At 40.5% G+C, this 26,773-nt stretch overlaps 1 protein-coding gene across 3 annotated transcripts in view; it reads right to left on the bottom strand.

Annotated features, from left to right (window-relative positions):
• Positions 1-5,059: 5,059 nt before the first annotated feature.
• The window catches only part of slc6a9 (solute carrier family 6 member 9), an 80,435-nt gene continuing 58,721 nt past the window's right edge, over positions 5,060-26,773 (bottom strand). For all 3 annotated transcript variants that reach the window (XM_030752570.1, XM_030752569.1, XM_030752571.1), the window contains 12 exons: positions 24,711-24,867; positions 21,491-21,622; positions 20,983-21,259; positions 18,995-19,127; positions 18,713-18,847; positions 18,491-18,594; positions 16,622-16,859; positions 15,440-15,574; positions 15,249-15,348; positions 13,575-13,675; positions 12,782-12,952; positions 5,060-10,348 (listed from right to left, as the gene is read on the bottom strand). In XM_030752570.1, the coding sequence (XP_030608430.1) occupies positions 10,094-10,348; positions 12,782-12,952; positions 13,575-13,675; positions 15,249-15,348; positions 15,440-15,574; positions 16,622-16,859; positions 18,491-18,594; positions 18,713-18,847; positions 18,995-19,127; positions 20,983-21,259; positions 21,491-21,622; positions 24,711-24,867 (1,938 nt within the window). In that variant the 3' untranslated portion in view covers positions 5,060-10,093. The remainder of the gene's footprint in view (positions 10,349-12,781; positions 12,953-13,574; positions 13,676-15,248; positions 15,349-15,439; positions 15,575-16,621; positions 16,860-18,490; positions 18,595-18,712; positions 18,848-18,994; positions 19,128-20,982; positions 21,260-21,490; positions 21,623-24,710; positions 24,868-26,773) is intronic.

Below are 26,773 nucleotides of genomic sequence, written 5' to 3'. Positions count from 1 at the left end.
GTAACTCAAATAGCAGTTCACCAGCACAGAGAATAAGAAGCCTTCTGTGTGTGTGTGTGTGTGAGTGTGTGTGTGTTAGTGGCTAACAAGCCACTGACATCTAGCTGTGTTCATTATGTAGCTTAATCCTGTAGCCTGGTGGTACCCATGATGGATGTTATGACCTGGTGATAAAATAGCTTGGCTGCAGTTGCTGTGCCTGTAAAAGAGTCTGTTGGTTCTTACAGTCACAGCCTCACTGGCCCTTTTCTGATTACACTTGATGAAGGACCTCACTGAACATTTTAAGGATGATGAATCTGATGTGTCCATTCATCTATCCTACATGACATTTCAGCCACTTTAGGCCAAATTGCTGCGAGGTCCAGCAGTCTCAATCGATGATTCCTTCAGATTTTAGTCTCTTAGCGCAGTCAGGTTAATGCTTTTGGTTTGTGACATGATGTCTCAAAAATGAAGAAAATATGCTGTAGAAGTTTACTGAGAACAGTTGTGCAGACTCATAAGCTCATCTGAAAGTTACAAAAAATTGTAATATATGTATGTATGATATCAGGATGTCTTACAAAGATCTTGGAAAGGTTAAGGTTATTATCAATCATCGCTAAACTAAAGAGGACAGAGGCGATGGCAATATCTGATATAATGCAATGAATATAAGCATAAATATCAAAAGTATTAGACACTTGGATGAAAAACCTTTATGAAAAGGAAGATGTAGATTCTAGAAGTACTACAGCTATTAACAGAGTTTATGTAAAATGCGCTGACAACTATCGTGTAATTCCTTTAATACTGGAAAATCTTTGTATCCTCAGGCTCATTCTGCAATGTTACGGCCCCAATGTTAATCAATTATGCACTATCTAGCAATTATGAGTTTCTCAGATCAATGATGAGATATTTTTGTGCCAGTGAAACAAATGTGTGAATAAGGTTTTAGTGATACAGGTTATATATCAAGAATGGTTTTTGCAGCTATTGTGTCCGTAATTTGGATAAATCAGATTCACTAGAGACAGAAGTCTCTAAAGATAGCATCTCTGTTGTTATTATAGGTGTTAATGATCATTGCACCTCTATGCATGGCTTAATCTTAGTCTAAATCCAACTAGGATATTACAATATGCATATACACTAAAAGCATTCAAAAAAATTTAACAAAAGTGAAATACAAGCTTTCTGTAACCCCCCCCCCCCCCTCACACACACACACACACACACACATGAATCAAAATATGTTTTTAGCTTGTAGCCACTCTTCACATCAGCGTTGACTTGAAGGGTGAAGCTGTGCCTACAAGTTGATGATATTTTTATATTTACAGCCATGCTGCCATCTTCTGACTCCACATGGGTACTGTGATCCAGGACAAAAAGGAGTCAGAGATGTCCTGTGTGTGTTACATGGGCACATATTTGTTGAATCACTGTACTGTAGTTTTAAGTGTGAAAAAAAAAATGGTTCTAAGCTTAGCCTTGTTAAAGGATTAACTAGTGGTCAGTGGCAATTACAGTTTAACACCACAGTTTCCCTTTAATTTCCCAAGACTATTTTTAAGTTACTGGTTTTAATTATGGGCATTGCATAGGTGACAAAGGAAAGGAAAACCCTGAACCTTTTTTTTTTTTTGGCCACAGCAGCTTTTATTGACAGTAGAGAGAGACAGGAAATGGGGGAAAGATACAGGGGAAGACACGCGGTCAAATTGGCGATGGGCCAGGACGCGAACCCACGCCGCCCACACCGCAACGCGGCATATGTATGTGGTCACCGGCTTCACCACTAAGCCTCCCACGTGCTGAAAACCCTGAACCTTTGACCCCTACAGTGAGGGGCAAATTGATTTGCTTCTGCTTGACGAGGGTTACGCAAATAATTCCAGAGCTGTTCTGAGAGATCACTTTTATCCTACGATGAAACATTTGACTCCTGATAGGAGTGCGTTCTTCTAGCATGAGGGCTTCCTGAATCGTTTAATGAGTATGATTGTGACATACAGTTAGAACCGTCATTTGCTGGTCAGAGACACAAACATTACACCACCACAGTGGATTTATATCAAACAATGTGGGATTGTAGTGCAGACTTTCAGGGGGCAAGAAGAGGAAGCAAGTGATGTGATGTTTGCTTGAGAGTGTTGATAGTGTAGAGAGTATAGAGAAGGTCAGAAGGTGCTGCACTGTGTCTTTGTGGATCTAGAGAATGCATATAATAGAGAGCCAAGAGAGTAACTGTGGAACTGCATGAGGAAGTCATGAGTGGTAGAGAAGTGTGCGAGGGTGGTGTATGACATGTATGAGGACAGTGAGACAGTGGTGAGGTGTGCAGTAGGAGTGACTGATGGGTTCAACATAGGGATCGGCTCTGAGATTCTTCTTGTTTGCAATGGTGATCAACAGGGTGACTAATGAAGTCCGGCAGGAGTCTCTGTAGACTATGATGCCTGCAGATGACACTGTGATCTGTAGTGAGAGTAGGGAGCAGGTGGAAGAGAGCCTGGAGAGGTGGAGGTATGCTCTAGAGAGAATAGGAATGAAAGTCAACAGAAGCAAGACAGAATACATGTGTGTGAATAAGAGGGAGACAGGTGGAGAGGTGAACTTTCATTGTTATGCAGATGATACTCAGCTTTACCTATCTATGAAGCCAGATGACACACATCAATTAGTTAAACTGCAGGAATGTCTTAAAGACATTAAGGCCTGGATGACCTCTAATTTCCTGCTTCTAAATTCAGATAAAACTGAAATTCTTGTACTTGGCCACAAAAATCTTAGAAACATGGTGTCTAACCAGATACTTACTCTCGATGGCATTACTTTGGCCTCCAGTAACACTGTGAGAAATCTTGGAGTCATTTTTGACCAGGATATGTCCTTCAATGCACATATTAAACAAATATGTAGGACCGCTTTTTTGCATTTGCGCAATATTTCTAAAATTAGAAACATCCTTTCTCAGAGTGATGCTCAAAAGCTAATTCATGCATTTATTACTTCTAGGCTGGACTATTGTAATTCATTATTATCAGGCTGTCCTAAAAGCTTCCTGAAAAGCCTTCAGCTGATCCAAAATGCTGTGAGAGTACTAACAGGGACTAGAAAGAGAGAGCAGATTTCTCCCATATTGGCTTCTCTTCACTGGCTCCCTGTTAAATCTAGAATAGAATTTAAAATCCTTCTCCTCATCTACAAGTTCTGGAATAATCAGGCCCCATCTTATCTCAAAGACCTCATAGTACCATATCACCCAATTAGAGCACTTCGCTCTCAGACTGCTGGCTTACTTGTGGTTCCTAGGATACTTAAGAGTAGAATGGGAGGCAGAGCCTTCAGCTTTCAGGCCCCTCTTCTGTGGAACCAGCTTCCAGTTTGGATTCGGGAGACAGACACCCTCTCTATTTTTAAGATTAGGCTTAAAACTTTCCTTTATGATAAAGCTTATAGTTAGGGCTGGATCAGGTGACCCTGAACCATCCCTTAGTTATGCTGCTATAGGCCTAAGCTGCTGGGGGGGGGGGGGGGGGGGGGGGGGGGTTCCCATAATGCACTGTTTCTTTTCATTCACCTTATTTACTTTGTTTATACTCCACTCTGCATTTAATCATTAATTGTTATTAATCTCTGTCTCTCTTCCACAGCATGTCTTTTGTCCTGTCTCTCTCCCCTCAGCCCAACCAGTCCCGGCAGATGACTGTCCCTCCCTGAGCCTGGTTCTGCTGGAGGTTTCTTCCTGTTAAAAGGGAGTTTTTCCTTCCCACTGTCGCCAAATGCTGCTCATAGCGGGTTGTTTTGACTGTTGGGTTTTCTCTGTATTATTGTACAGTACAATACAAAGCGCCTTGAGGTGACTGTTTGCTGTGATTTGGCGCTATATAAATAAAATTGAATTGAATTGAATTGAACTTTCAAGTAGCAAGATAGTGAATGCAGATGGGGTCAACCATCCAAAGCAATGGACAGTGCACGAGTGAATTGCAGGCAGGATGGAGTGAGCAGAGATGACGGTCAGGGGTGATTTGTGACAGAAGGATGGCAGCAAGAGTTAAAGGGAAGGTTTACAAAATGGCAGTGAGACCTGCTGTGATGTGTGGTTTGGAGACGGTGGCACTGACAAGAGGCTGAGCTGGAGGTGACAGAGTTGAAGATGTTAAGATCTTTATTGGGAGTGACCAGAATGGACGCGATTAGAAATGAGTACATCAGAGGAACGGGACAGGTTGAACAGTTTGGAAACAAAGTTATAGAGGCAAGGCTGAGATGGTTTGGACAAGGAGGGATAATGGATATATTGGACATAGGATGCTGAATATGGAGCTGCCAGGGAGGAGGAAAAGAGGAAGCCCATAGAGCAGGTTCATGGGTGTAATATCTGAGGGTTAGTGTGACAGAAGAAGAAGAATTTGTTCAATTACCTTTGAGCCTCTGAAAATACTATGTATCAAAAAAGTTTGTAATCTCTAAATGTTAATGCAAAGCTTTTGCAAATGCCACTGAATTAAAGCTAAAAGTCTACACTTCAGTCATATCTTAACTCTGGTGGTGCAGAGCAGCTGGACAGATTTTGGACTGAATTGGAAGAATTGTGTTATTTCCCACCTGTAAGATTCCAAAGATGTATAGAAGGGACATAAGTTTTGCAGACTCGTTTTGTTTTTTTAAAACTTGGTCTCCCATCTGTACATCTTCAAAATGTGATGCAGCAGCAGGAGCAGAAACAGTCTGCAAACTAACTATTAGTTGTACAGGAACATGTAAAGCTGACATTAGTCATAATAAGCAACTGGAAGCAGAGATACTGCATTAAACTGAGTAAAGCTGTGCTTTCCTTTTGCAGGCTTTCAATTTTTAACTTGGTTTAATGCATAGAGCAATTATATTAAATATTAGAAGACAATTTTTTTTTTCTTGCTTGAGTTTGGATTCAAAGGTCATAAAGATATGAATGTTTTGAGGATCCAGACAGCATCAAAAAGGCACACACATATAAAAACCATTATTTCTGCATGTGCAGTGGAAGCAACATGTTAAGACTTGAAAACAGAACACAGAACAGTGATCTTTAAAATAGATTTTATTTATCATCTTGTAATTCAACAGCTTACGATATACAGCTGACAGGACTAAGACATTTCAATGAATTTTGGCCCTAAAGGTTGAAGAACACGAAGAACAGACGTGGTTAGATACAAAGACAGATATGATAGAAGGTACCAGAAGAACTGTGCTCTCTTACTTTTTTTTTTTTTTTTTTTACTTGTGCTTTTCCCCTCCACTCCACCCAGGAAGCAATTCACATTGGCATCAACAGAGCAATGTCCTTTCCACTGAAAAGACATTTATTTTACTTGTTTTTTTAATGGAAGTTTGAATTATTATTGTAATTATATATTTATACATCATGTTGCTTATAAAAACACTAATGATTTCTTTAAAGTGCTGTGACATTATGTTTTCATGACCAGTAGTAAGAAATAGAAGAGGTAACGTTTTGTCATTTATAGAGAAAGAAACGTAAAAATCAAGTGTTTTCACTACAGTTGAGCGGCTGACCTGTGAACATGAGTTCAAACCTTCACCTAGCTTTTTGTTCTTCTACATCAGTGACTTTCTGCACAGCCACCACAGTGAAAAGTGATGGTAAGCAATCAGTATTTCATCTTTCTGTTCATGCAATTCTAAAGTAATCATAGTTGCATTTTATGGAGAAACAATCAAAATCAAATAACAGCTGGACCCATTTCTGAGACACACGCCACACAGTTTGCCCAAATTTCCACATAAAACAACATTATGCACAAGAATGAAAATGTGAATTCCTGATGCTGATTCCATCCTGGCTGCTGAGTAATTTTGGTGTTTTGATTTCGCTCCTTTTTTCCCCCCTTTTCTTTTCAAGGACTACACAGAAAAAAAAAGGCAAACTATTCAAGTTGAGGGCCACAGGATATTAAAAGCAAACAGTGATGTATGACCGTTGGCACTGCACTGTGTGAAATAGATTAAGGTAGATGTAATACTGTTAAACACGCACGCACACACATGCACACAAAGCATTGTCACGTAGTGGCCGCCACTGTCTTATACCAGAGCTCTCAGTAAAAACTGACCAATCTGTTTTAGTTCAAGTTTCAATCCAAAGCTTTTTGTTTGGCAATGCTTTTAATATCAGCTGGTTCAATCTCAATTCTCTGTGGATACAGTGTCAAAAACAAACAGTTGTGTCACTGAACATGGATGAGCAATGGTTAAAATCTGAGGATAAAATATGTACGTTTCCTTCTTTTAGTACAAAAGATAGACTGTATGATTAGCAGAACAGGACGAGATTAGAGGTACATGGACATCAATACTGACACTACGCCTGCTCTACATGCAGGCTCAGCAGTAAGAGCTAATCCACTACACACAGATACACAGTACACTCGACATCTTCTACATTACGCTACAAGAAAAATTACAAATCAAGGTAAACAAAAAAACCCCATAGAAAACAAACAAACAAAAGCTGTCAATACCCACCCCTCCCCCCCAAAAAAACAAAACAAAAAAAAAAAAAAAAACCCAAAGCAAAACAAAAAAAACACGCACAGTCCAAATATGTAAGTTTTTCTTTACATTACTGTACAATGTGAGCAGGAGATGCGGGGCTAGCAGAGATGGTCAGGGTTGGGATATATAGAGAGAGATAGCACTGTAGCAGGCTGGCTAAGATTCACTTATAACAACATGAACACACGAGGCAGGCAATCACACACAGGACACGGTCTGAGCTACAAGCTGTCCCAACATACACCGATAATAATAAGTTCATTATCACCTTTTTCAGCCTTATTTATAATGCAGACTTCCTAACGTATCAGAAGAAGCAGGTTAGGTTAGGTTAGCAGATGGTGATAATGTACTGTTTCATAGAGCACCTGGTTTTGGAGTAATTTAATTAAAAATAAACACTATTACAAAAAAAAGAACATCAGAACCAGAGGGTCCAAACAGTCGGCTAACTACCAACTAAAGCTACAGTTCTACGAGAACAGCTGCAACACATTTCTGTCACCTTTCCTTTTCTTGTGCAAAAGCCCCTTAAAAGCATCAGTACAAACATGTGCTTGTCTGAGACTGCTCACTGTGCTTATTGGGCTCTCTCAGTGTTATAGTGTTGTATGGTGTTATAGCCTCAGTGTCAGTGTTAAAGATATTTAACATTTTCAGCCATCTCAGCCTTGTGTTTCTGCCCCGAGTGTCAGCACTGCTCCATCTTGTGGATTACTGGAGCAACTGCACTGTCATATTAAAAACCACTACCTCACTCCAAAGATACAACTGTGAGCACCTGACCTTTTTCTTGACAAACATTTTTTATGGCCACAGATGGAATTCATGATGTCTCAGTTCCATTTAGTGTCCAAGTAAGACGTGACAGCGATCCGGCGTGGCCAAAAGAAGGCCGTCTGCTAAGTAAGAATGCAGCCATCATGTCTACACCTGTGCTTTTCCTAGTCTCACAAGTCCAAATGAAGAAGACAATGAACATGTGCGAGTTTAATCTGACTTTGTGCTTAAATCCACCTGGAAAAAGACACGCACCGAATCGTTTACCATTTTTGAGTGTGTGCTTATTTGAAGTTCTTACTGAAAGTTAGATAAGAATTAAAATACTGCTCTCATATCTGTCTGCTAAATATGACATCACAGCCAGAGCCCTCGTTAGCTAAGCTTCCAGTGTTAGTTTAGGTAACTGTGACTGTGTCCACAAATTCACATCCCTGCCCTTCAAATGCTCACTGATTACAAATTATATGTAACGTGTTCCAATTTTTTATGCTTTTTTTTTTTTTTTTTTTAAATAAAAACTGAAATAATTTGTTAGTTAATGGCTGTTATATTCAGACACAAGTCGAGACATAGGGCCAGGCCAGCTGTAGTCCTGTTTCCAGTTGCTGTGCTAAAGTAAGCCAGCTGTGGCTGTGAGCTTGACACCAATATTCTCACCTAACTCTCAGCAATAAAGAAAATATGGTTTCTCCAAATAAATATGGGACATATACATTTTTGCATATTATGTTAATATGTTCACTGCATACAGATCATAACGCTCCATTTATCCAACCGATAATTTGACAAACTGATGCAATACCTAAAAGTTCTCTGCCTTTTAAGCTAAAAGCACCTCACAACATCTGAGCAGACAGCAATCGAAGATGAGTAGATAGTGAAAATTAAACCCCTGCCCCTATTCTTCCTTTGCACCACCATAAATCTCTGACACCACGCTTCTATAACATTCTGCTGGAGGCTTTCCAGTCTCTGAGGAAGCCCAGCCCTGCATGCTAAAGAGACCACTGCCTACTGTAGGTCACCCTCCAACATAACAAATGGTAGATGGACTAGTTCTTATACAGCGCTTTTCTACTCTTAACTGAGCACTCAAAGCGCTTATACGACGAGTCAAGTCACAGATGAGGAATGGTAAACATGGTTAAGTATGAGTATAGTATATGATATAGTTAGTGTCAGTTTTTTTTGTACAACATAAAACATACGCTGTCATTACAATTTACTAAGTTTACAAGAATGCGATAAAAAGGAGATGTACAACTACATCAATGAAGTTTTTCTTCTGGAAAGAAGCAGCATCTCTCTGCTTTCTGTCGCTCCACCAGTTACAGCACAGCTTGGCTCAGAGCTTTAAAACAAATGTCTGTAAATTCATTAAAGGTTCCACTGACTGTAAGTGACTGACAGCGTATCAGTCTCTGAGAAACATATGTTACCAAAAACATGTGCAGGATTCAGGTAACTTAGGGAATGTTTTTGGTAACATGCCTGAATGGGGCAGATTGCTACGACCCATAGGAGACACTGACTACGGCACACTTTTAATACTTTCTAACATGGATTCTCCTTCATAGATCACATCTCATGATGAGGTTCGCTCAAACAGAATGCCTGGAAGACTTAATAAGAGATGGCACTTCTATAAATACGGAGTTGCATCCACCTGGTTTGCGTGTACATGTAGGTGTTTTTGGACAGCGAGGAAAGTTCGGCGGTTTCAGTCCCTAAAATCTAAACAGGCCAACTCAGTAGAGACAAGGTTTCTACAGGCGAGGGACCACAACGTTCATCTTCACTTGGACCCTGAGAAATGGGCACTGGGACCTCTTCTGTCAAAAACAAAATATGATTTTTTTTTTATTTGTGTGTGTGTGTGTGTGTGAATTCAGAGTTACAGTTCAGTTCACTGATGATTCTCTGCTTAAAGTTTAAGCAGCTTTAGTAGGAGGAAAAAAGTTACCAGTGGAGGAAATTTCCAAAGAAAATAAGCCCTAAGTGTCAGTCGTAATCTTGGGTGTTTGTTAAATATTTGTGCTCTTTAGATTTTTTTTCTTTATAAGAAGAAGCAGCATAAAAAAACAACAGGCTTAGTCTTAAGCTGAGATCAACTAAAGTTGAGGTCACTGTGTGCTGTAAAATATACAGAGTGTATGAGTGTGAATGAGTGTATTCGCCTCTTTTTCTGGCTAAACATCAGAGCCTTTTACCATCTTTATCAGACTGTAAATGGCCCGTGCAGGCACATTTGACCCTTCTCCTCTCCAGTCTCCAGCTGCCGCCACAAAGTCACCCATCCCAAACAGAACAGTGTGTGTCTCTATGCTGCTGCACGCACAAAAACAAACACATGCAGCTTCACAATCTACTGTACCTCTAATGGCATATGAAGATGACATATACAAGTTTTACAAAAAAATGAAAGGAAAAAAAACCCCAAACATTATTAAATTATGTGGAACAAATTAACAACTCACTCACACATGCACACGCTGACATACACACAAATCTTTTGGATGATGAGCCAATTTTTTTTTCTTCCTTTCATTTTGTTTTTCTTCATTTATCTAGAGACAACACACAGATAGAAGAGGTTAGGATTGATATAATAAGCCCTTACAATATGTAAAGGTCTCCAGTGAATGGGATCTCCCCCACAGAGGACTGTGGGAAAGTGGGGTGAGGATGGAGGAGAAGAAAGGATAAGGGAAGGGTGCGAGGCTTGTCGCCCGCTGATGGTGACAGAGCGTGTCGTCTATGCGCTGGGGTTGGGGTTGTTGTGTGTGTTGGTGGAGCCGTTGCTTCCCTGGATGGTGAGGCTAATCTCATCCTTCTTCTCTTTCTCCTTCTCCTCCTCTTTCTCCTTTTGTTCTTCCTTCAGCTCCTCCTTCTCCTTTAAGGGACGAGCCTCCACAGTGTCTTCGGAGGCCATAGGGGCGTAGCGGCCTGTCCGGTGCTCCTGCAGGGCAGGGCCCCACTTTGGATGTGCTCGGCATGCTGCCTTCAACCTCTGACACAGAAAGAGAGACACGTCTTTTAGAGCAGAAACATTAAGACTTATGAAATCAACTTATGTATTCATTAAGTGACATTTTAGCTGCTTTCTTTTCTTCAGCGGCTCCCACACATAACTGCGAGCTTTGAACTTTACGTCCATTTGAATTTCATTTTCTCTCCATGCTTTTTAGTTAATCTGATAATTTAGCAGCTGCCGTTGCCTATTCTCATCTCTTAAACAAGATTTATGGCCTGTCTAATTGTCAGAAATTGCAGACATTCCAACAGCAGGCCAGCTTTGTGCTGACACACTTTGTACTTTCTAGCTTTTTCTCATTTGTTATCAACAAATCTGCAGCACTTGTGCTCTGTGGAATCAAAGTGGTTTAAATGCATGAAAATGTGCATTGTTATACCCTGGCTGTATTGTCATGGGTTTGGGTTTTTGTTGTTATTGTATTTTTTTTTTTTTAAATCACTCCTCTTGTGTTTCATAATTCAATTTTATTTATTTAGCACAAGGTCAAAACAATTGCCATTTCAAGGCACTTTACAAGGTAAAGGTCCTATGATATTAGAGAGAGCGAAAACACCAATAGACCAACAATTCCCCTGTGAGAAAACACTTGATTAAAGTGGGGTGGAAGAACTTCGTTTTAACAGGAAGTGAACCCGTCTCACAGCGAGAGAAGCTAGCCATCGATTGCAATTGATTGTGAGGTGAGGGGAAAGTGTAGCGAGAAGAGGTCAGCATAATGAGAGTTGCTTAGTTGGTTTTACTTCCTGTTGTTGTCTTGTTCCGGTTCTGATTCCCTGAGTGTTTCCACTAGATTCACATTTGCATCCATAATCTTGCTGTCTGTTTACCCTTCTCCTGTCATACTGTATCGTCTTGTGTCTCAGCCTTATTTCCTGTGGTTTTGGTCTGTTTGTCTCATCTGTTTTATTCCAGGACCAGCAGCAGCCTTTTATTTGTTACCTTCACCTCTCACAGGTTTATTAAACTACTGTTTAGTTCATTTTTGCCTGCCTGCCTGCTGCTTTGTCTGCATTTAGGCCCTGTAATACCCCAAACAAAATCATCACAGATATGGCATCCTCCACCATTTTCCCTCTCTCTATGATGACCAGCATTTCACTTCCAGTGTAGCTGTCGGTGATAAGGACCATAAACATTTCAACTGGCAGTTCAAGTGCCCTTAGCATCAGCTGACACCAGCAACAAATTTTTACACTTCAAACTAATTTGCAGAAATGCTGAAGCACTTGAACTGATATTTAGACATTGTTTATGGTTTAAACTGACGGTTCAACTGCTTTTAGAGCTCACGTAATGCAAACTAGCAGTTGAATTATGGAAAGAGCTTCAACATGAAAGATGTTTTTAAAAGCCTTCGGCAAACATGCTTCAGCTGATATGCACTTGAGAGCTTTCCAGCTACGCAGATGATGTTAAAACTTTAAGTGCTTTAACTTCAAGCTCAGCTCTTGCATGCAAAAATGTTTTAACATGCCGACCTTTCTGAAAATTTGTTTAAATGGTCCTCAGAGGGAAGTTTAGTCTTTTTAGTCTTTAGTCTACATCTAAAACCAAAATTATTGCATTTTCGAGGGGTAAAATTCTTCCCTCTTTCAATTCGGCCCTGATAAGATTGCAGCTTGTAGCGATCCCATATGCTTAGGGACCGCCTTCAATTGTAATGGTAACTTTACTAAAGCAACTGACAAACAAATTAATCAAGTCACACGTGCACTGTTTAGTCTAAAAATCAAGGCACTTAAGTTAAATCTTCCTATTGAGATCCAGTGTGAACTTTTTAACAGAATGATTGTACCCATCTTGTTGCATGGATCTGAAGTACGAGGTTTTAGTAAATCAGATCAAATTATTATGTTTCAAAAGAAATTCTGGAAAAATTTACTTTAATAGAAGGACAGGAAATTGTATGGTCTTTGGGGAACTGGGTCAATTCAGTATTGAAGCATTAGTACACAAAAGAATGATACATTTCTTATTAATCTTATTAATAGTAATGAAAAAAGTTTTCCAACTCTACGTTTTGATTACTTAAATATTTATGTATTTAAGTTAACCAAGAATGAAAAAATATTGTCTGATTTGATTACATTTATTAAAACAATTTTATATTATTTCAGATAATTCTCTGTAAATTTCCTGTACTAAATGTGTAATTTCCTATTCTATATTAAAATCTTTAGTTGAGTTCTTACAGATCTTTTTTTTAATGTCTTTTTTGTATACATTCTATTATGTTAATGTTTCAGTGTTACCTAGCAGTGTTAAATTAAAAAAAATTGTAATTGTACTCTCATACTCTGAAAAGGGTTGTTTTAGAGTTAATAAAATTGACTGATTGATTGTTTGTATCAGCTGAACAGAAATGCTATAGAGGCTCCAGAAAGAGAACTTTAGGGGGTGTTGTACCTCTCTAAAGGTGGCTCCCGGAGACTTTGAGATCTTGTAGAGGGCGTAGATGGGTATGCAGACCACTGAGGACAAGGCCATGGCAAAACCAATAGCCAAGGACCAACCGGGATACACGTAGTCATTGTAAGTAATGGGCTTGTACTGGATCACCGTGAAGATCAGGATGAACTGCACGGACAGAGGGAGAATAGAAAGAGCCTGGGTGTGTGCAAAATGCATGGATAAAAACAATAAAAAAAGATAAACTTCTCATAAGTGGGTAAAATACATGACAATATAAAGAGGAAATTGAGCCATTGCAGGTAAAATTGCTGTTGACTGCATCATTTAAAAGTTGCAGATAATTAAAGCCTGACTGCAGCCGAGGGTAGTGAGTTTAGCCACAGTGGTAACAGTCGCCCTGGAGGGCAGGGCAGCACTCTGTGTAAAGAAATGAAAGAGAGACAAAAATGCCTGAAATCTGACCAGTAATCCACAACAATGAATTTCTTGGTTGGCCCAGCAGCTTAGTGGACTAATACGCCTGCTTGGGAAATAGCATTGATATCAGCTGCATGTGTCCATTTCCCAGTCATAAAGCTTTGCTTTTGGAGGTTTAAACTGGAACCAAAGCCAAAAAGATTAGCACTGATGGCAGCTCAAATGTAGGTCGGGTCCATAACAATGCGTCAGCAACACAGGAAAGTTGAGAACCTTCCACTCAACATACTGCAGACTATGCAGAATTTTGACGTGACATTCTCTCACCATGACTGGTCTCAGATCAGTGTGCTTGAGTGCTTTCACTTACAGAGATAATGACGGGCGAGATGAATCTCCAGCAGACTTTGAAGAAGAGAGGAGGAGGGAAGCCCAGCATCATCTCTACATCTTTGAAGTAGTTCCTGTGACCTGCAAAGGAACAAAGCCTTACAGCCCCAAAATCCACGACATAGTGATGATAATTCTATTTCATAATTTGCATTCAAAATTGAATGCAATCTTTCTTATTATAAGTAATAGTTCATTAACAAACGGAGAGAGAAGCTGAATCTGCCTACGCAACCTTTGGAGCTGAAAAATGAAGCCAACGTGGAAGTGGCAAAAACTTGAGGATGAAAAGTGAGTCAAACCCCATAATACTTTAAAAAGCATATTTGGAGCCTGGAGCAACATTCAGTTTTGGCCTGTAAGGGTAGTTTCTGTCTTCATAGCAACTCTCAGTTGGTTGAATGTTCAAATTTATCCACTGAGTGATCTATTCATGTTGATTGAGAGGTGCCCAGACACACGCAGCTGGAGCTGATCAGTGTCTGCTAGACCTCACCTCTGCTACTTTGCAACAATAAACTGGACCTGTTCACTGTGTGTGTGCTGTTGGTGACTTTAGAACATTTTTATTGGATTTTCTGACTAATATTATGACTTTCTGTGTGGTACAGACTATCCAAGAAGTTTCTGCTTCACTTTTGGTGACTGAAATTCTAGTATTTATTAGTCTGTTACCTTAGCACAATTTAGCTGATACTGATGTGTCTGTGTAATGCACACGTGTAATTAACGAATGCAGCTTGCTAGCCATACCAGCTAGCATCTAAACAAGGTAACTTCTGCCTCCAAAAAAACATGGCGGTGGCCAAAATGCAAATCCTGAAGCTTCACACCATGGAGTCCAAAACCACTGGGTGACATCACAGTGGCCATGTCCATCTTTTATACTGTCTGTGGTGTCTTCATGGTGTCCCATTGAGGTAGAGGCCAGGTAACTGTGGAAGTAGCTCTTCAAGGAGTATTTTTTCAAAGCCTTTTGGTGTTTTTGGGCTCATAATCCATGTTGCAGTATGAATCATTCTACACAGAGATGGAGTCCAAAGGCATCTCTAAAGGATGGAGTGACCAGTGTGGACTCGAATCAGTGCAGGTGTCCAACACCTGAGTAGGCAAAACACTGCAAGACTTTCCTGCCACTGTGTTTCACTGTGGGTTTGATCCACTGTGGTACCATTCTCTCTCCTGTTCATCTCCTGAAGGACACCCCTATGTTCCTGCTGCTCATCTGTAACTCGGATCCATGAGTAAATAAGACTTTTTTCATCATCCACTGTCCATTGCTGGTATGTCTTAGCCCAGCCTGTGTGCTTGGCCTTGTTTTGTCCTCAGGAAATGGTTTAGACTCAGCCACTCGTTCTACGAGACAACTAGCAGAGCACCTTCTTTTGACTGTATTTTTGCTGACTGGGTCCTGGCCACAGTTGTCGCTGGCTTGGAGGCATAAAAACACTGACACTTAATACTGCCTTTTAATATGCATTCATTAAATGCACCCTACTTCATTTTAATTTAATGGACATGGTCTAAGAAGGCAGTGCTGTTTTATCTGAGGCTATGCTTCTCTGTTTTAGTTTGCTCACTTAACACAAATACATATTTGTAAAATTAAAGTGTGACAGAAAGTGCACCACGTTCAATCCTTTTCCCTCCTTACCATAAATATACATGATGCAGATGCACATGATGCACGAGATGATGACCAAAGAGAAACTAGCAGCATAGTTGTCCATCAGTAAAAGCCAATAGATTCCTGCCTGCACACACACAAAAAAGGAAATGAGTCAAAAACTTCAACCCCACAGGTGGGAGGTTGCGTTTAAAGACGTGATCTTGTTTGTGGTTTACCTGTGTTGTTAGCGGGACTCCCAGTAGGAAACCAGCTATGGCCACTGACAGCGTGACTACAGTCTTGTTCTTGATGATCCAGTCTGTACCGATTTCATCAACGATGGCCGTCACTAAGGTCTCCAGCAGACAGAACTACAGGAACAGGAAAGAAAGATTTATATTACACTGTGCTGTGTCCCTCCCCTCACCCACAGCTGGTCACAGAGGATGACTACCCCTCCCTGAGCCTCGTTCTGCTCAGGGAGGGGCAGAACCAGTTCTTCCTGTTAAAAGGGAGTTTTTTTTTATTCCCACTGCCACCAAGTGCTCACTCATAGGGGGTTGTCTGATTGTTGGGGTTTTCTCTGTATTATTGTAGGGTCTTTATCTTGCTACAGTATATAAAGCACCTTGAGGTGACTGCTGTTGTGATTTCGTGCTATATAAATAAAACTGAATTTAATTGAAATTAAATTTAAACACACTGCTGTTATTTAATGGACATAATGTTCACTATCTTATTTTAGCATAAATATTATTTTGTGGCTAGGGGTCCACCATTAGTGCTAAAATATAGCATACCACTTCAAAAATTACATCAATGCTAGACCTACAAATATTATCTACAGTCTCCCTGAGCCTGGGATAAAAAACATGCGGCTTACAGACTGACTTACTGTTGACCGCAAATGACTTGTAAGCCTTTTCATATTACAGATCAGCAGATCCAGATCAGATTTAATCCTGAGTTTCTGAGGCAAAAAAATTCCAGTCAATTCTCATTCCAATGAGTTCATTTGGTGTGTTTATAGCATCAACATGGAGGTCTGGTCAGCATGCCACAAAGAAGGATTAAAGATAGCATTTGTACATTGTTTCCTTGTTTGAAGGTAAAGCGCAGTCTGAGAGACTGCTGCAGCTGATAGTAGATTTATACATCTGTCACCAAAAGGGGCAATGCACATTAATTAACCTCAGTGCTAGTTAATTACCACTTATGTCCATCCTCCATCAATTTTCTCTGGCAGGCTGATGGCAATTATAGACAATAACGCAATCAAACACGACTCACGTTGCCAAAAATTTTACATCATCTGACCACACTTGATTCAAGATTACTTCAGAAATTAATTATATGATTTCAAGCAATTCATAATGAAACCAATGTTTCTCTTTAACGCTGTAGGTTCTTATTCTCACCTGAGTCCCCAGTCCCAGAAGGATGAGCATGAAGAAGAAAAGCAGCGACCATAGTGGTGAGATTGGAAGCAGAGTGAGGGCTTCTGGGTAGGCCACAAAGGCCAGTCCCGGGCCGTGGTCAGCCACCTCTGACACAGGGACGTTGAGGTGGTGTGCCATGAAGCCCAGGATGGAGAAAATGACAAAGCCAGCGTAAACACTGGTGGCACAGTTTGTTATACTGATGATGATGCTGTCTCTGTATGTTTAAAAAATGAAGAACAAAACAGGGTACACATTTGTTAAATGCAATATCAAATCAGTGCTGCATTGTTGGCAGTTACACTGTGAACTTGTCTTTGCCATAATGACTTAAATACATCCATGAGTAATGACAGCACAAATTTTAAATGGTAAATAGAAAACAAAACAGAAAAATCAATGAAACTGTGCATAGTGTTAGTTTACACGAGAAATACAGTCAAGCTCAGCCAGTCCTGGCAGATCAGCTGATCTCAGTGCTACTTAGCTGAAACCCTCAGAGTGCACAGCCTGGTGAAACGTCAACATAGTAAATTAATGTAGAAAGTGGGTTTATTACTCTTAGTAGGCAGTATGAGTCAAGATAGTTGGTTTTGAAAGGGCCATTTAATCTGCTTATACTAATACACTAGTCCTGTTTTTCTTGTCTTTTTTTGACAGCTGAGTGTTGACCCGAAAACACTGTTTCATCTTCGCTGCATCTGACACAGACTCGGACTTCAGACCTAATGAGGGAATATTGTGTCTCCACACTGCTTTTCTTTTCTCAGATTTCCTATTAGGGTTACTACAGAGGATCCTTTGATCACTTTGATGCCAGACCATTTTCCCCCCACATGCGGATTCTGTTCTGTCCCACACTCTGCACTTCTACATGTACACCAACTGGTGGTGTTACAGGAGTGCAAAAAGCATCTCCACAGGGATGGGGCTGATTAAGCTGCCGTGCAGCTGTGCGCACAGATAGCACAACTTCAAGCTTCTGGCAGAGGGACACATTATATCTTCAGCCTCACTCCATCAGCATATGCGGACAAGCCCAGGAGAGTAAATGACATCTTTCTCCCTCCTTATCTCCCCTTCTGCCCTTTTCCCTCCATCGTAACCTTCTCTTTGGCTCCTTGAATGCTCCCTTGGTGCTCAAGCACATGGCAACCAGGCTCTTAACACAAGTCCAAAAGAGCATTATCTCTGTCCCCACTTCTGTCCGACCTTATCTCACATTCTCTTTTTATGACTATACACAGAAGTTGGCTCCTGAGCATTTTACCCAGCTGCTCACACTTTTTCCACAACTCTCGCTCTGACTCATTAGGTGATCCGACTGCATGAATTGCACGAGTCACACACTGAAAGGCTTTACCCACAATTAGGCAACAAACCTGCTTGAAATCACAAAGAATATCTGAGGCGTATTTGAGTTTTCCCTTCTTGTGAAAGTCTGAGTTCATGAATGTTCTAACCTAGAGTTAGAAATCCATGACACGGCAGGGAGAACAATCACAAATATTAGAAGCAGAGAGAACCACCTCCTAATTAAGTAATAACATATATCTTTAATTTGAGTATTTTCTCTGCTGGGAAGAATCACTTCCTGGAGTCCTTACGTTGCAATCAAGCACTTCCTCAATCCACAGCATGGTTGTTGTCTCACTGTTTTATATTATACAGTATAGTGCATTAATATTGATACTCTGCTTATGTGATTAATAGTGTGCTTTTGAGATGCTGGTAGCTGGATTTTACTGCCTTTAAACAAAGCAGTTTTTACCCCGTTTTAGATGCTCACGGTCGCATGGCCCTGTGTGCGTATAATTTATTCTGCATTTACTCATACTCTGTACCAACCTGAAACAGTTGTTGTGGAACTTGTTGTATGAAGCCATGGTAATGAGACCACCCCAGGCACAACCCAGAGAGTAGAAGATCTGTGAGGCAGCATCTCCCCACACCTACACAAACAGCAAACCCACATGCAGTCAGAAGTAGTACAAAGAAGGAAAGAAAAAAACATTTCAAAAATGTTTCTATATCCAGCGCATCTATCTACCCGCTAATGTAAGTGCATACCTTTGCATCAAGAACCTTCTGCCACTGTGGAGTCAGGTAGTACTTGATGCCATTGATGGCTCCATCCAGGGTGATGCCACGGATGAAGAGGATAGTCAGAACGACATATGGGAATGTAGCTGTGAAGTACACCACCTGAACATGCACAGATAATCACACAAGCTGATAAAAGTCTGCTATACACAAGAGTGTTAAAATGCTGTCAAGCCAGGGTGTATGAGTAGGGTGTGTGTGTGTGTGTGTGTGTGTGTGTGTGTGTGTGTGTGCAAGCAACAGGCTGACCTTTCCAGAGGATTTAACACCCCTGATGAGACAGAGGAAGACAACAGACCAGGATACAGCCAGGCATCCCAGGATAGGGAGGCGGACCTCTCCAAAGTTCCCGATATCATCAGAGATGTTCAGCACATAGTGTCTGACAGACAAAGAAGGTGTTTAAATAAGTCACATTTACAGGTATGCTTGTTTTGCAAGAGAAGAAAATGCACTGATGTCAGACCTTTGATTGATGCTCATCTATTCTCAAGGCAATCAATAAGACTGATCAAACACATCCATTCAGGGCTGGTCTTTAAAACAGTGTTATTTGTGATGCTGTAATTAGTAACTTTAACAGGTAGCTGAGCAGTCCCACATTACATGATTATATATACAAAAAAAAGGCATCAGGGAGTGCAGGGCTGCTGCTTCTGCAGCACATTTGAATAAGATGATAGCGATGACATTCTAACTTCCATTTTCATGGGATGTATTACCGAATGTTAAGTGATGTGGTTGCCGCAGAAACTGCTGCACTGGTGCCAAAACGATGACAAAATTCTAAAAAAGTTGACAGTGCTATTTTGATGGTAACAAAGGTATTGTAGTTGCTGCAAGCACTGGAGATACTGGACAATAATAACAATAACATGTGGAATGGCACCGGTAGGTGCAGAACAGGTCTGCTCCAGCTTTAGTAATGAGAATCATGAAACTTCAGTTATAGCTTTGCTGGCCATGAAGCAAACTCAGAGGGTGAAAAATGAAGCCAATGTGGAAATATCAAAAACTGCAGTTCCTGGAGTGGCAAATCAATCACCATAGACTCATTAAAAACATCATTAAAATCATGTTTACAGCCTGGTACAGCCTATGGATAGTTTCCCCCTTATAACACCTGTATGATCTTTGATTTTTTTATTGTATAATGAAGGCTTCAAGTCTGGGGTGTCGCCACTTTTATTTGATAGATGTTCTGACAGAAGCAGCAACTGCCAATAGCAGCCTGCTAGGTCTCACCTTTGCTAATCACTGAACTGGACTTCTTAAACATGTGTGTTTTGTTGGTTCATTTGAGAACAAATTAACAACAAATCAACCAATGAACCAACAAATTAAGAGAAATCTCTCGAAAAAAAATGTTATGACCTGCTGTGAGGTACGGCCAGTCAAAGAGGCTCCTGCTTCAGTTTCGCTGAGTGAAATTCTATAAGTCTGCTAAGCCTATTTAGCAGGTTATGTGTGTCTGTACATTGCAACCATACATTTAATGAATGCAGCTTGCTAATGATGCTTACTGCTGCTGGTGGATAATTGCACTCCACCCTCATGTCTACGTCTGGTTCCAACATAGGAACAGTCTAAATGCTAAAGTTGAGGCTTCCAAATGTAGCGTCCAGAAACCAGTTATTGACCTCATGCTTTATGCACACTCTATAGTACAGATCATCAAATTTCTAGTACTGTGACATCCTTAATAATTGATGCATATACCCTATTCTCCCTTTGTATTTTGCATACTATAGTGAGGCCTGTCATGTGAATTTAAACAGTAGCTGTACGTGGACATTGACTTAATGATCTTGTACTTTATACTAATTTGAGTGCCCAGGAATAAGGGAAACATCCTGCATGTCAGCTGAGATGATGCAGTCCCAACACTGTACAGAAACTGCTGCCAATCCACTCAGATCTAGTCCAAATATTTGACTGCTTTCTGCAAACATGATGCCTCTCTGAGGCAATCTTATCTAACAGGTCCGAGTCAATTTTGACCTCCATGTCAAGTACGACAGGCCTGCAAATGTGAGCCCAGTGACATTATAAAATCAATCCTTTCATTAGAAAACTTAGGTGATTATTCTATGTGAAACAGTTCTCACAGAGAGATAAAAAGTGTCAACTTAAGATCAATTTTTGCTTTTAACTGCAGGTTTTTGTTAACTTGAAACAGAGCGACATCTAAAACAAGAGTGCCATCCCCAAGAGCATTATATACTTCCTGTTCTTACTTCCAGTACTCCTCGCTGGGGCTGGTCCTCTTGGTGCGGTTAACTACCTCAGACATCCCTGCTACCAGGCTAGTGGTAGCATTTGCCAGGCTACTGTTGAGCTGGTGGCCGCTGCCAACGACACCGCTGCAGTCTGGTGTGTTCCACGGGTTGTTGCAGTAGGTCCATGGCAGTAGGTTTGTCATGGAGAGAAAAAAGTAGTAGAAGGCAATGCAAATGACCACGTTGTAATATATCCCAATGTAGGTGGACACAACCATCATGCCGTAGCCCACGCCTGAAGGTAGGACAGGGTAGAGAGAAAAAGAAAACCAGATGGAGAACATTAGGAACTGAAATATCAGACTGTGCATATGATAGGGTGCAGATATGCAAGAGTCTGCAACCTGGCAATGGAAGTATTAACTACTGTCCCTTGTTGACTAAAAAAAAACAAAAAAAAATTTATTGTCTAAATTAACTGTCTAAATTAATAGCCATACAAACAGACACACGCACATATACTGACCTTTGAACATAGGGCTGATCTTCCAAACCCCCAAACAGCCCAGGCTGGCAAACTGACCAAAGGAGAGCTCGAGGAAGAAGAGTGGAATGCCGCAGAACACAAGCATGATGAAGTATGGAAGCATGAAGGCACCTGGAGGAGAGCATTAACAAGGAAGGCACTCAATTAAAGGAACATATTATGCTGATTTCTATCTGCATATTTTTATTCTTGGACTTTACTAGAGTAGCTTAATATAATTCACAATTTAAAATAATCCGCTGGGGCTTGGTGCAGCCCACAGTTCATCCGCTGTGTGGAACAAGCTGTTACAACTCTCTTGAAGCCAACTATCTTCTGATTGGATGCCTCTCATAAACAGAAGGTTTGTACAGTGGATGGATGAGGCTTGCATGTGCACAGTCAGAGCTGCGTGCCTGAGATGGCAATATTAGGGATCAACCCTCTATGTGACATCACACAGAGCCAAAAGTAGAAAAAAAAGTCTGAGTGTTCAGAGCAGTTGGAAGTCTGAGCTTTTGGTTCTTAAGGATTAGCTGTACATACGCTGACCTCATTATTTTAAAATCTGGCCTTTTTTAATATGAGCTCCCAACTGTAACATTATATATATATGAGAAAAAATAAAGTAAAGTAATAACTCGTCCCCTCTAATATAAAAATAAATTTGTTTTGTTACCAGTGAACTCTTAAATAACTTGAATCACAGTCTGTACAAAACACTTTGTTGCTGTGAGAACACTTTTGTGTTAGTCGTGACAAAAATATCGGAACCTACAAGGCAAACAAAAGTCAGCTGCCTCCTATTCTGTTACCTGACAAAGATAATAACTACTATACAGCTAGATGAGCATAATTATTGCAGAGACGCCAAGTCCACAGACACCAGCAGACAAAAGAAATCAGACACATTATATAAGCTGGCAGATGCACTCTGTAAGCACGCTACATGCAATGGACCACATGTTGTCATTAAAAACATGCTGTGTTATTATGAAGTTGAAAAATGCAAACATGTAGTGATGATGTGCAATATAACACTTGGCAATACCAAACTCTGACTGTTACTACATGAATTGGACCCATGCCAGTAATATAATATATAGAGTTATAACTGATCCTGCAATTAAAACAAAACAAAAGTTTAAAAAAAAAAGAGAAAAAAGCTCATGAATTTAATCTGTTATATAACCTCCCCAGAGTGAGCAGAGAGGTCACTAAATGTCCAGAAGAGTCTGTTCAGTAGTGCAGCAACTCTCTGGTGGTTCAGACTCAACCAAAAACCAGACGGTCATCTATAAGGAGAATCTGTGTGTGTGTGTGTGTGTGAATGTTTGTGTTAGTCTGCTTTCATAAGATAGTCCATATGTGAACTAATTTGGTGCAACCAGCTGATACTGTATGATACCAAAACCCTTTCACTGCCGGTAAAGCGCAGCCCTCCTGTCGCCGCTGCAGTGTGTTTAGCTAATGCACGGCCTACATATACAAACTCCTGCCTGCATGACGCAAATCCAAATATTTTGCAATGTATACATATGATCTGCAGTAGGAGTTATGCCAAGGAAATGATCTGAAGCACTGAGAGAGGAGAACATGACCAAACTTGCTGCTTGTCATTATACTTTGGTACGATTCCAGCACATTTTTTTCAAAGCAAGATGCAAAGTATTTAAAACACAATTTCGTCTGTTTAATCCACAGCTTTTAGGAAGCATCAGACTAGGGAGAAAAAACACTGACAACAAAAGAGCTTATTTATTGTCGTGATGTTCTTGCCCACTGAATACGATGGCTGTATTGTGAAAGCAGCATAACAGCAGCAGCACCTGGATCCGTCCTATGTGCTCAGACATGTTGACAGCACTCACAATAAACAATAACTGCAAACCTTGATGCCCAAAAAGATGCTTTGGATGGAAGCTGAGCACATAATATGTGAGCCATTGTGGGACAGCTGCACTGAGTACAGGTTTATGAAATATGTTTGAAACATCTAACCTGTACAGTGATCAGATTTTATATCCAGAAATACACGATAAAATGTTTTGTTAATAATGTCTTCTTGGTTTCAGACAGAGGGGCAGCCAATCAGAAGAAAGTAGGTTTAAAGAGCTGTCTTGTTTCAGACAGAGGATTCCTGGCAAATGGTTCAGACATGAATGAAGGTTTCAGTTACTGAGAAATTCCTAGTATCTTACTACACTTGGGTTACAACCCAGTATAGTAAGATACTTGTCTGAAAACACGCAGCAGTTGCCACAATGAGAGCACACCTACAGTACAGTATCCAACAAAAGTGTGCACACCTCCTTGTATCCCCTATCAGCAACTGCATTATTTCTAGGTTGCCAAGTATCTGCTCTTATATATACACACTGTAGAGAATATAAATGCAAAGTACAATCTCAATACAACAAAAAGCACCCGAGAACACCAGAACCTTCTCGGTTCTACACCTATAGTCTGTGTCTATCTGCATGCCTGTATTATGGCTCCGCGTGATAGAAGAACTGAAAAATCGAATTCAGAGTCTTCATAAAGATGGAGTGAGATCAGCGACCAAAAATCAGTGGAATTACGGTTGCAGGAAACATACAGTGGACCACAAATAGTTCAGTCAGTCCCGACCCTGTAATTGTTATAGCAATCATGCAAAGTGTACTATTCATACTGAGTGGATCAAGATAAATTCATTTGTCAAAATTTGGGACCTTCAAGTAACAGAATGGCACCAAGAAATGATTATTTCTGTTTCTGAACATAGCTTGTCTGTGGTGTTTTACATAAAACACAGCTTTGAATGGCCTTACTCCAAAATGATCTCTTTTGTAATATAATCAAACTCACTCAAATTAGATGGGAAAGTGTTTATATATATTTACAAACAGCGCTGCACTGATAGCTCAGGAGGTATAGCAGGTCACCTGCTAATCAGAAGGTTGGTGGTTCAATCCCTGGCTGCTCTGGTCAGCTTGTCAAATATCACACACTACCAGTTTACTACGTGAAATAATGGTGGTTTACATATGTGTACCTCATTATTTGAAAGACATTTATGATAAATGTGACTATAGATATTTGATAAAAATCACTTTGATACATTTTCTTTGTCCTCATTGAATCAGTACCCTTATCATATTTGGAATACAGCTATACAGTTCTTTAGTTATGTCGCTGGATTTAGGGATATAAAGAAAACCAGCTTGGCAGTGCTTACCTCCTCCATTTCTGTAGCAGAGGTATGGAAACCTCCAGACATTGCCCAGGCCCACAGCATAGCCCACACTGGTAAGGACAAACTCAATCTGGTTTCCCCAGTTCCCTCTCCGGGAGTTTTCATCCTTCTTCACTGGCTCTCCTGGAACTGCTCCGTTCTACAACAAAGGCACACAGAGAGACAGAGGTGACTTCAGGTGACACGGAAGCGAGTGTGTTCCTGAGATAGTGCTGCTGCAGCAGGTCCAGGCAAATGAATGCACTAGGCAAATGAAAAAGAAAAAAGAAAAAAAAAGGAAACCTAATTTACAAGCATAAATGGGAAATGGATGCTATGACAGAGAGAAGAATCCCAAGAGGCTGTTGTTTTTGGGGTTTTTTTTTTTCACCTTATGTGGCCATCAGATTCAAATGGGTAAAAAGTATTATGACCAAATACTTTTGGGTGCGTGTGGAGTTCAATTATTCACTGCTCGCACTCCCACTTATTGAATATATTCTGCAAAATACTATCTCCGCTACTCCAAAGTTTAGCATAAACATAAGGTGGGTGCGCTGGAGCACACAGGATGTAAAGTGAAATCAGCGCCTTCAGAACAGCCGATAAGCATTTGGTCACGTCGACCTGATTTGCAGCTTCTCCTCTCCTCTACTCCCTCCCTGCATCCCTCCATCTGCTGGCATCAGATGGTCGCTTTCTCCTGACCTCTTCTATAACCTCAGCTGTGCCTGCCTGTCTGTCTGTCTGTCTGTGGGTGCACAGGAAGATGTTTGTGCTCTTTCAGAGAATAAATGCTGCTAATTTAGGCTATTTGTACATTCTTTTAGCGAAATTTAAGCACCTTCACCTGCGTCTCTACGATCAAGTTTTGGGGTGAATGGCTTGACAAAGCCTAGAAATGCTCTAATAAACAGATCAAACTTTGGAATAATTATTTTATTTTGATACATTTGATACACACACATGTTTGTTAACTTTGTGATAAAAGCAAGGAGGCAGGATGTACTATTAAATTAGCATTTACTTTGAGTTTTCCACTATTTTAACAATTTTCTTTTGCCAGTGATTTATGAATTTGCTGTTTTAAAATGCTCATATACAGCAGTCTGGTTCTGGTCTATATAAATATATGTGTTATAAGCTCATACAGGCTGCTGTATTGATGACACCACTCCTTCATCTATTCTCCCTGTGTTATCTGTGTGTAGCAGAGGTCGCTTTCTGAGACTCATCACATGAATACCCTCATATTTTCAATGCGATTGGCTTTGAATCTGACAAAAATGAGGAACACTGGTCATAAAAACACGCTCCCTCAGTGCAGCAGCAAACTGGTAATTCTGACGCTGTGCCATAAAAGTAAAAGCACTGCTTTTCAGCTGCCCATTTTGGAATTTATTATTTATAATTTTTTTTATGTTTGGTTTTAATTTAAAAAAAAAAATTACTGCAGGACATGATGTTCAGGAGAGAAAATGCTGCACAGACACAGAAACGTGAGCTGGGCGAGCACGCTGCTCCCAGGACTGAGTGAGACATCTTCTTCGTAGGCAAAAATGTACAAATAAAATACAGTTAAAAAAAAAAAATCAAACAGCAAAACAGCAACAACCACACAAAACAAACAAACAGCTGTCCTATTTTCCCCAAAGCCCTGTAGTTTCTCTTTGAGCCTAGCTGTGCTTGCATGTTAGAAGGGCAAAAACAAAGATCTCTTTTTTTTTTTAGCAGCCTTGACCTTTCTTTGCGCTAGGCTGAAGGCTGCAGGTGGGACAGACAGGAAGATCAGCAAACACGAGCTTTGTTGGCGAGGAGTGAAAACCACGGCCACAGCGGTGTGTGAGTAGAAACCCTCAGCGGTGGGCCTGCCAGCGCAGCGTGTCGCGCATTACGACATCTCCGTCTGGAGTTGACTTTGGAAGGAAAAGCGGCATGTGAGACAGCTGTGTGTGCTTGTTGTGCCTCTTGTACATCTGACTTCCCTATCAGAAACCAGGTGTGGGCCTTTAGAAGATACACACAAGCATATACGCACACAGGTTGACAGGCTGTTTGTCTATGAC

This window comes from Archocentrus centrarchus, chromosome 17, assembly GCF_007364275.1.
Source record: "Archocentrus centrarchus isolate MPI-CPG fArcCen1 chromosome 17, fArcCen1, whole genome shotgun sequence".
Taxonomy (NCBI): domain Eukaryota; kingdom Metazoa; phylum Chordata; class Actinopteri; order Cichliformes; family Cichlidae; genus Archocentrus; species Archocentrus centrarchus.
The sequence above is the reverse complement of the archived record's forward strand: the minus strand, read 5'-3'. Positions and strand labels throughout refer to the sequence as shown.